The 11,084-nt window shown below is 41.8% G+C and overlaps 2 protein-coding genes across 4 annotated transcripts in view; one reads left to right on the top strand and one right to left on the bottom strand.

Moving 5' to 3' along the window:
• ANKMY2 (ankyrin repeat and MYND domain containing 2) overlaps nucleotides 1-4,096 on the bottom strand; it is a 32,785-nt gene extending 28,689 nt beyond the window's left edge. Inside the window, exon 1 of one of the 3 annotated variants that reach the window (XM_023532866.1) lies at nucleotides 3,810-4,096. In XM_023532866.1, the coding sequence (XP_023388634.1) occupies nucleotides 3,810-3,876 (67 nt within the window). In that variant the 5' untranslated portion in view covers nucleotides 3,877-4,096. Of the gene's footprint in view, nucleotides 1-3,012; nucleotides 3,275-3,809 lie in introns of those variants that run through there. The other 2 variants (XM_011362860.2, XM_011362870.2) reach the window with 2 other exon arrangements.
• Nucleotides 4,097-4,413: 317 nt separating this feature from the next.
• The window catches only part of BZW2 (basic leucine zipper and W2 domains 2), a 60,475-nt gene continuing 53,804 nt past the window's right edge, over nucleotides 4,414-11,084 (top strand). Inside the window, exon 1 of the mRNA XM_011362849.2 lies at nucleotides 4,414-4,587. The gene's annotated coding sequence lies outside the window, so the exon portion shown is untranslated. The remainder of the gene's footprint in view (nucleotides 4,588-11,084) is intronic.

Genomic DNA, 11,084 nt, shown 5'->3' with positions numbered 1-11,084 from the left:
AGAGGTCTCACAACCTGTCCAGTTATTGAGTTAATGGTAACTACATATTTGTTAAAATTTTTCTTTGATCTCTATACTATAATTATTAGACCGGAGTCTTTCTAAACCATAAAGGTACTAAAAATAGTACACAGGAACTTAGAGCAGGATCTTCTTTTCATAGTTCAAAATTGGAAACAACTGAAATGCCCATCAAAGTGAACAGTTAAGCAAATAGATGTATGTCCGAACAATGAAAATTTAAAAAAAAAAAAGGTAGTAAGAAACAGATTATTGATACAGCATAGGTGAACCTTAAAATCATGATGCTGAGTGAAAGAAGCCATGGCAAAGAAAAAAAAAGATTATTTACTATAGGATTCCACTTAAATAAAATTCTAGAACAAAACAATCTGATCAATAGAGACAGAAATCTATCAGTGGTTGCCTGGAGACAGTGGTGGAGAGAGTGCCAGGTTATAAAAGGCATGAAGAACCTTTTGGGGCTGATGGAACTGTTCATTATCTGGACTGTAGTGATGGTTTCATGGATGTATACTTAAGTCAAAACTGATTTTTAAAAAAGTGTACACTGTCAATGTGCACCATTTATCATACTTAATTACACCTCAATAAAGTTGATAGAATAAACCTCATTATCCAACCCTGTTTCACAAATAATGAGAATGAAAAGAGTAAGTACACTGATTTGTTAAGTCAGCGACAGTGATTCCAGGGATCTCAAGTACTAAACAAGGTAAATAATGGAATATCTTCTGGTTTGTATCCTTAAAAAAAGGTTTAATTTATCTTGAAATAGTGCTTCCTCAGTGCTTAAGGAAAAAGATATCAGAACTTAGAAGAATGGGTCAATCTACAAGTAACATAAGCCAGTCAAATGCACGTCAATCATTTCAATTTTCCCTTCTTAAATGTTGCAGAATGGATGCCGTCATTAACTCTGATTTAAATGGGTAAGAAACAGCTCCTCAGTTTCGCCTGTAGTTTCTTCTTGGCATTCTAACAAATATATAATCTGTAGAATACTTGGCATGGGAATTCACTTAGACAATGAAATTGTTCTAAAAATGTCCAGAAGCAATCTGTGGTATTTTCTGAACTTAAGTCCCACATACAATCAGCTTAACTTCTGGAGAGCAGTGACTGGCAGAAGGGAGACACTCAAACACTGGCCGAGTTTATCCAGATTGGCCAAGATGATAGGTCACGCTTGGCTGAAAATTTATTCTTAGTTGTAAGTACTAGTACTGACTAATGTAGTGCTGAGTTGAGTAATGTACAAAAGGGGGTTAAAAATTAAGAACCCCCACTCCCTTAAAAAAATGCTTCTTATGAGTACAAATATAAATTTTGCTTATGACCTTCATTCTACTATCGACCAAATATTATTTTACAAATTAAATGCACTCAAAACTACAAAATCAGTAACATTTAAAATTGAACTTAACTTGACAGATGACAATGTTTTGCTGAAATTAAATTACCTCTCAAAGTGAATATAGTATGAATTGCTCTGGGGCTGGTTTCATTGTTTGTTTAGTTTTCAAGTCCAGCATATTTCTAAGACTATGAGCCATATGATATCTCTGCTACACCATTTATTACCTATGTGACATTGGGCAAGTTATCTAATTTATCAGTTCCGTGGTTTTCTTGTCTATAAAGTGCAGATTATCTATTTACCATAATAAATCTAAGTGTAAAGAGAAAAAAATCGAATTTGAACTCAACAGGTGCTTACACAAATAGTATTTTAAATGTTTTACATATAACAACTCATTTCATCCTCAGGATTTTGTTGTGAGGTCATTACCATTTTTCACATGGAGAACCTGAAGCTAAGAAACAGTAACTTGCCCTAGGCCACATCACCAGCAAAAGACTGAAGCAGGATTCCAAACCAGACCTGCATGGTTAAACCACATCCCACAGTGCTGTAGCTGAAAAAAATTCTCAGCTCATCAAATGCTAACAGTTATACCTGGCTCATAATAACATTCAATAATGGTTGTTTATACTTATTATTTTCTCCTATCTCCCATTACTTTTTTTGAGTATAATGATATCCTATGGACGTTCACTTGACAAGAATGTATCATATATACTAAACCCATCCATCTCAGTTTTTTCATTAGCTTGGACCAAAAGAATCAGTGAAAGTTTCTGTGCACTGATGGTGCAACTTGACGCAGGATGTGTGCCCAGAAATACCATAGCATTAACCTGATTAAATTCACATTAATTCTTTTATTTAATCTTTAAAATAAAAACTGGTGGACACCTAAGAATACATCCAAGGATTCCCCACCACTACTACCACCACCTGCCCCTTTCAAAGACCCATCTTATAAAACTGCTCACTTGTTTAGACTTTTAAGAGAAAGTGATAGCTCTGGACTGATTAAAAACAGAATTTGCATCCCTCCTAGATTGAGTTCCTCCTTTGTCTTCTTTTTGCCCAACACGGTACTTGGCACATAGCTGGACTCACATGTTTGCTGAATTAAATCCCTGAGCCACCAAAGGCAGGGAGAAATTACCCAAAGACAGGCAGAACAGAAAGGCTGCAGTGCCAAATAGGTCAGTGAGAACCGTGCAGAACAAACAAAATCACCAACTTCAAATCCCACAATTCCAGGCAAAAAACACTTACGATACATGTAGCTGTGACTGATGTCAGATGGGGTGGGCTCAGCTCACCAGCACCTGTTGAGTTCAAATCCGATTTTTTTTTTTTCCTCTTTACACTTAGACTTTCCTTGTCAGTACGAAGAATAAATATGCCTTACTCTCTGGGGGTCCAGATTTCAGCCTGGCTACTCAGAAAGAAATAAGACTGGAAACTGGGAAGCCTTTACGTTGTAGTGCCTGGCCTCTCTGCCATTTGAGGGCAGACGTGGCTTCTCATTCTTGAGTTTATAACTACATTAACTATACCCGCAGTCCCACGCATCCCCATCCCCGAGCGTGACCGTACAGAAGAAGCCATGTAGCCACGTTGATGTCACTTGCCAGGCAATGAGACTTAGCGGGGAGCTCCTCTGGGTTGTCCACTCCAGGAATGAAGGGAAAACATGGCTTCTGGGCTGGTCCCTGGGGCCTGCGTCTCCCTCCCTACGACTCGGAGGGGCGGAAGCGGGACACGCGTTGGGAGAGTGGAAGGGAAACCGGGAAAAGCGCGATTAAAAGGTCGCTAAGAGTGCTTAAGGGTGGACGCCCAACCAAACTCCTCACTTCTCTGAGGGTTCCTGGGCTTCTGGAAGAAAGCTCCAATGTGGCAAATTATAGAACTTATTTGTGTCCTAATAAAGAACGCTTCTCCTTAGTCGCTTCCTCCACCCCCCAAGCGGGGGCGGAGACAGCCAAGGAATCCAGATCTTTTGGCCTCCGGAAGTCGAAAGGGCCCTTTAGACACCCGTCTAAAAGCCTGAAACTACCAGGTCACTGTCGCCAAGACGGACCGTGGGCAAAATCACCTGAGGAGTGCTGAACGCACATCCTACGACCCACACCCCGGGGTCGCCCATTATAATCCGAGATGGGGCCTAAAAATGTGCACCTTTCCAAAAGCTGATTTAGAGGACGAGTTTGGCAACGTCCGCTCTCTTCTCAGCAGTGCTTCTCCCTCCCCACCTCTCCGCCCCCGCAACCGGTCCCAAACCAAAAGGGAGAGACGGTATTTCCCGGTCCCGCGCTGCCAACCTCGCAGAACCGCAGCCCAGGGTCGGCGGGGCCACAGGCGCCCCCAGGGCTGCGCCACGCCCCCTGCCCAGACCGGCAGCGCCTCGGGCGGAGCCCAGCACCCACACCTTTTCCGATGACTTCCAGCAGCTCCTGTTCCTCCTGGGTCAGTTCGCCTTTCTTCACGTGAACCATTGCTCCCGCCAGCTTGAAGGTTATTCTGTTTCTTTGGAAGTATTAAGAAGAAACGAGGTGTCTAGATTTGGAGCGCCGGTCGCAGTGGGACGGCGTGAGGCCAGAACACTGAGTTGCCAACCGCGGAAGCATTCGAATTCTCCCCTCTCTCCCGCGGCCCGGGGAGCAGCCGGCGAGCTCGGGCGAGCCGGGCGGGCGGTCTCTGCAGGCCCCGCGACAGTCACCGCCCCCCGCGCCTCATTGGCCCAGCCAGGAGGAGGAGCTGCAGGAGGCGGCAGCCGAAGACTCCCATTGGAGCAGCCTGGGAAGAAAAAAACAAATGGAGAAAACCAGAGGGGGGAAATTAAATTCCTCTCACGTGTTCCCCATCCCCACGCTGCCCGGTTCAGATATTTAGGGACACGCAATATTTAAATTCTCTGTCTGTAAGTTCTGTGTCCGGCGGTGGCTGCTTAAGGCGTGCAGAGGTCATCGGCCCTCGCGACTGCCCCCCGCATTTCCTCAGGAATAACGCGCCCCGGCCGAGGGCGGACTGGGGGCGGGGCGGGACTGCGCGGGAGGCGGGGCTGCGCCGGGCTCCGTGTGTCGATGTCAATGTGTCTGTCCTTCACTCCTCCATTGTCTGCCGCCGCCGCTGCTGTTGCTGCCGCTGCCGCTGCCGGAATCGCCGCAGCTCCCAGCCTCGCGCGTCGCCGCTACCTTCTCGGACAGGTGAGAAGCAACCCAGGTGGGGCAAGAGGAGCAGGGAGGGCTGCGGGAACCGCGGTGGTCGCCCCACTGGGGGCTTCCATCCTGGCCGGAGCTGGCGGAGAGGAAGCATGTGCCTGCTGGGGCGGCTTCCTGCCTCTCGGTGAGGAAGCATCCCCTCGACCCCATTAACCTCACATATACCGCGTATCAGTGCCTCAGAGTGAGGACCCGCCACTCGCCACATTTGGCCGCCCGGTGAGACCCTAGGACTGCGAGCGGGTGGGCGCCCGCCATGCGGTGGGAAGTGGCGGTGCACATCGTGTTGTGCGTGGCCCCGCCAGATGCGTTTCCCGGCGAGGCCGGGGTTGAGGCTCTAAGCTAGAGGTGGGTGGGGAGGAAGAAGGTAGTTATCTTTTGGCAGCCCTCCCCCTTAACCACCACCGCTTCATGCACACTACTTGTCATCTCCTCTGTCCTCTGTGGAAGCTGTGGAAGAAAACCGGATCTGATTCGCTTTATGGTGCCTGTTAAGGATATTTGGAAGCAATTTACACTTGCACTGATACTCCGTTTATGAGAGACGGCCTAGTAGGAGGGGGCAGGAAGGGCCTGTTCGCTCTGCTGGAGTTCCGAGTCTCTTTGTAACTCTGATCTTGAGATTTATGGAAACAGGGAGGGGAGAGAGAGGGGGCGGAGATTAAATTGGTCTTGCTGTCTATATATAGCCTTAGATTAGCCTCTTAATCCATTCTTCATTCAACTGCAATACGTAGCCTCTGAGCTTAGACTGTAGGTAGCTAGGGGGTAAATACAGGTGTGGACCCTCTTGTGGCTGGGAAACAAGACTTGCTTGCTAATATGAAGTCAGTCATCCCTCCATGGTGCACATCGGTAACATGTACAGAATCAGTGAAAGCTGTTTTAGTGTGTACATATTACTGTTGTTTCTCTACAGCTAGTATTGACGTTTCTTCCAAGACCCATCTGCTTCAAAGAGAAATATTTGAATAATTAGATGGTTTTGTTAAGCATCCCCACCACTCCCCACAGTGCTGTACATGAAGTGAAATGCATTTTTCTCTGGCCTTATGTTTTCATTTTTTTTGAAGCATTCACCGACACTTCTGAAATCCTGGAAGATGTTCATCATTATTTCCTGCCTTTAAATTTTTTTTTTCCTTAAACCCCAGCTGCTTTCTTCTCAGTCTGCTTCATCTTTACAGGCTGAGGCAGCTCTGACCCAGAATATCTCACATAAAAATGATTTGAAATTATTCATCTCAACGTATAACAAAGAAACTTTTGTTTGATAATGCTTTAATGATGTGGCTGTTCAAACAACATGTAGTAAGGCTTTTGAGAGTGACCAATTTTTTGGAACACGTAGAATGCTGTTACTGCCACAGTCTCAATTGATTTAAAACATAGTATCGTGTAGAAGAACCTACCTAAGAAGACCCACCTAAGAAAATGTTTGTAGAGTAACCTCTCCTAACATATGACTTAACATCTTACAGCAATGCATGGCCAGAATTGGGTACTTCATTGCCAGTATTTCCATCTCTTGTGCCAAATTGGGGCCATGGTTACTTGAAGGTCACACCTGTTTGTCTCACTGAGGTTGTCAGTTAGTGGAGGATAGCAACTTATTATTATTTCTTGGTGCCTTATGGCACCTAGTTGGTCCTCTGTGAATACATGACTTCAATAAATTGAGTCAATGACATTTAAAGACAAACTAACATCTACCTAGAAATGTAGATAAATGTTAAGTTTAAATTTCTAGAAACAGATATGTAGTGGATAGTGTTCATCAGATAGATTACAGAAATCATTTTGTACAGTGTAAATATTTAATGTAGAGATAAGATTAGCTAATGAGTACACCTTAAACTAGATCGAGGAACTTTTCTTGTACCAAGAATAAAGAATACATCCACATCAAAGAAATTTTGTTGATAATAAAATAGCTACTACTTATCGAGTATTTAGTCTGTGCCAGATATGCTACTAGATGTTTTGTATAGGATTATTTTAATTATTGTTATAACAACTCAGGAATTAGCCAATATCATCCCCATTTCTGCAAGTAAGAAAACAGAAACTAAAAAGTTAATCAGTTTGCCCACACTCTACAGTTAGGAAGTGTCAGAGCCAGAATTGGAACCTAGATCTGTCTCCAAAACCTTTTCTCTTTTCCCCATTTTCTACCTATCTACCTGACAGTAAGGGGGAAGTTATATATTATTTTAACTCACTAATAATCATGTGGTTCAGCATGCCAAAGGGACAGAAGTCTTTCTCCTCTCTCCCCAATCCCTTATCCATGCCCTACAACCAATGGTATCTATTTCTCTCATATCCTTCCTGAGAGATATTTTATGTGTTTATACTTTATATATATATTTCCACTTTCTTTTTACAGAAATGGGAACATCCTAACACACTGATCCACACTGTATAATAGAATTTGTGTGATGCTTAGGTCTTCCTTCTGTTTCTTTCTTCACCTTCTTAAAAATAATGAATTCTGAAATTCTTATGTGTCCCCTCATCTCTTTTATACTACTGTCACCCTAGACCTCACCTAGCCTATTACAATGGATTCCTAAGAAGCCTGTTACTTACCTCACTCCATCTAGCTAATTCAAGCCACTACAAGTTCAATAAACACTGAGCACCCATCATCCAGGCAAGAGTGAGACATATTCTGTCAAGACAGAACTGATTCACTTAAAACATGTCAATGTCTCTTCTCTGGCCGTAGAATTGAGGCTCGGTTCTGTGCCTGGAAGCCTCCAACTTTTGGTCCCAGCAGATATTTCCAGTCAGCCAGCCCCTCCCACACACTCTGCTGTAAGGTCACCACAATGCTGGTTCCCTAATGTGCCCGTAATTTCCACCCATTTGTTCCTGCTTTTCTCTTCCTGGAACGACCTCCCTTCCCTCTTCACTGAGTCTCCTTCCCAGATCTGAAGGACTGCTCAATTTTCAAAATGCTGCTTATATGTAACCTCTTCTCTCCAGCTTTCACGATCACCTCTCCCACCCCATTTAATAAGGGGAGTACAGACACTGGTAAACACATTTTATTAATGTCCTTCAACTAGGGAGATAAGTAAAATCTTCCGACAAGTTGCTGGTACAATTATCAACATCCTCTACAATTCTCTCCTATCTTCCTATGACCTCTAGTGCCCCCCACCTATGTGACATTTTTGCTTCTTTATTAGAGCCCCATGCAAATACCTACAGCAGGCCCCTTTCTCATGACATTCTATTAGAGCTATTATTAATCTAATGGCCCCTTCTCCTAGACTATAAATTAGCTAGGATTAATATACCTTTGTTTATCAAGATTGTAATCCATTATCTTACATCTACTGTATGCTCAGTACATGCTGAGTGGAATTGAGTTTGATCTCTAAATTATTGTAGGTGTATTTGTTTCTCTACTTGACTAATTATTCCTAGCACTGTTAGGTCATAGTGGCAGAATCACGTAATCATAACCAAGGGCAGAGGGTCTTTAAATGTTTTCAGTCTCAAGCTGTTTGACATTCTGATAAATGCTATCAACCAAGAAAAATCCTCATGTGCACACATTACAGATTTTGCACACCATTCTCGATTTCCCACATTGAAGCACCTGACCTCCAGCTCTCTGCTTTAAGGAAATACTGTTTCCTTTTTATTGCAGGGGAATAGCTTATTTTTGAGTATTCTATCTTCCAACGTAATGCCTTCCTTGACATTGACTTTCTTTTCTTAGATTTAGGTCCATTTCTTGACTAGGTGGATATTTGATGGTATTAAGGAATTTAGTTTTCCTTTAGGTGTGAAAATAAAATTATAGTTATAGTTTTAAAAGATCTTCATCTTTCAGAGACATGTATTGAATTATTTAAGGAGGGAATGATATGACCTGAGATTTGCTTCAATGTAATTCACTGACAGTGGAAGACAGGGAGTGAGAAAACAGAAATGAGACAAAGTTGACTGTTGTCAACAATTGAAGCTGGACGATGAATGATGAGTACGTTGACTTCATTGTACGGTTTTACTTCTGGATATGGTTGAAATTTTCTGTAATGAAGTTTTTAAAGTAAAATTTGGAAATATTACAGCCTCTAAGAAATTGTTGTTTTGCTTTTTTTTAACACAACATAAGAAATTTGAATACAAATGCTCTTTCTCTATACATGACATTTAGCTTATGCAATTATTCATTTAAATGTTAAAACAGTTACACCTAAATCTGCAAGTGATTGTTTTCTGAACAATGCATTTCCATAAACTGTTCATATCACATTTTAACTTCTCCACAAAATTAAAAGGTAGGTGGCGTTACTCAGTGCTGTGTCACAAGCTTATGAATATCTTACTGGCAGCTAATCTTCATCTTTTTTGGAAACTGACAAAGTAATTTGCAGACAAGTCTGAACAGGGGTGCAAAAAAATACATTTAGTTTAACTGAGAAAATCACGATGTGAATGAAGCAGAGATACTGAATTTCTTTTATGTCTCATAAAACAAGTAGATGCTATTTCCAAAATAAGGTGTACCAAAATGGTCCTGAGCAACATCAGCACTGTAAACATAAAGACATTGATGTACAAAATCAGGACCAGACTCATGGCCACTGTGCCTGCTCCGTTCTCAGGGTTTGCTTAACTAACTGCTTTCGGCACCGACTTCCTGGGGTTTTGCAGCTTATAACTTATGTTTCTTGAGGTTTAAGTTTCTTTTATTATGTTTCAGACTTATTAAATGTCAATGTTTCCAAAGACCAACGATGTAAAAAAAATTTTTCTTTTTGTTATTTATAACGTGTCTCCCCAGACTGTATTAAAGGGTTTCTAAGTACAAAGCCAAATCTTCACAATGTCTAAGGACAGTGTAGCCAGTCCAGTGTCACTGCCAGGTAATGTTGAAGCACACGTTAGTATATATCCAACTCAGACTTATATTTATATTAGATATGTCACTGTGGAATTTAAAACTCTGGGCCAGTGCCTCTTATCTCTGAGTATAATAAAACCGTTCCGATAATTAAAAATAGAGAGCTATTTCTGCATCAGAAGGAAAAGGTAGCATTTACCTTCCCATGAATAGATTTAAGCAAGAAAATTGGAGTTTTTAATGTCATTTGGTTATCTATTGTGGGATTATATTAAAGCCTGCAGACAAAGTAGCCCTTAAAACTATATTCATCAGCCTCTGACTAAAATCTCTTCCTGGTCTGTTGATTTGTAGAGTAAAGCAGTCCCATTAAGTAGCCTCTTTTGACCTGGTAGGAAATGATTATGGATGGGCCCTGGGAGACAGTCAAGCACAGCCATAGCCATGGGAATTGGAGTGAGAAAACCAAGGTTCCAACCTCCGGGGTCAGATTTATTTTCCAAGGCAATCTCTCTTGCTTTCACTTTCTTCATATATAAAACAGGGATGTTAACCTTACTTTGAGGACCCTTGAGGATACCCGTGGATTAGAAAATATTATATAAAACATAAATTGTTATCTTTAGGGCCGATTCTGCCTATTTTTGCAGTTGGGAGATATATGAATAACATAATTATAGGCCTAGTTGATAAAACATTTCAAAGTAAAATTGTATAGACATTGGTGTTTGCCATAAGCTTATCTTCCTACATTTTTTAAAGTAAAAATTATTTTTAAAATTAAAGAGAGACTTTCATAAGAGAGGATTCTAGTAATTATGTAATTATATCTCAGGATTAACATTTTTTTTTTTTACATCAATAAGAAACTTGGTGTGCATCTATTATGTTCAGTGAATCACAAAGAATAAGACATGATCTTTGTCCTCTAGAGGCTTATACTATCCTCCAGGAGGCTGGCCAGCTCCCGAAACAATAGGGACTAAGCTCTGCCCACTTACCTCAGGCCACAGGTTAGACACCTTTGAGAACTTAACCTTTGCATGGTTAAGTAGCTGTCTAGCTCCGGCCAATCTTTCAGCTCTAACTCCAACAATATCGTCACTTTTCTACCCACCCGCCCCACTTCCTGCTCCTGGAATGCCCTCCTCCACCCCTTTCTGCATATCCGATGTTACTCAAATCCTCAGCTCAAATGACGCCTGCTCCACAGAGCCTTCTCCAGTCCTCAGCCAGAGCCGGACAGACATAAGGGTGGAGCTCAGTGGGAGGTCTCATTCCTGGAGACTGGTGAATTAGAACAGGCAAGCCAGAAAATTGAGAGCATTACAGGGAGAACACCCCCCAAGAAAACTATAAAATATTATAACATAAATATTTTAAAAGAAAACATTGGCTGTAATTTTATGGCCAACCATACTGGAACTAGAAATGATTTAATTTAAAGGCATGTTTTCCTCAATGTCCACTTTTTAAAATCAACAATATAGTAGGTTATGTTTTAAAGAACACTTTGATGGTATGTTTATGCTCTTTAGGAATTTGTAAAATGTGACATCGCAAGTTCAAGACTCAGTTGCAAATTATAGAACGGTATCTCCAGAACTGGTGATAG

The sequence above is a fragment of the Pteropus vampyrus genome, unplaced genomic scaffold (assembly GCF_000151845.1).
Source record: "Pteropus vampyrus isolate Shadow unplaced genomic scaffold, Pvam_2.0 Scaffold4, whole genome shotgun sequence".
Lineage (NCBI taxonomy): Eukaryota > Metazoa > Chordata > Mammalia > Chiroptera > Pteropodidae > Pteropus > Pteropus vampyrus.
The sequence above is the reverse complement of the archived record's forward strand: the minus strand, read 5'-3'. Positions and strand labels throughout refer to the sequence as shown.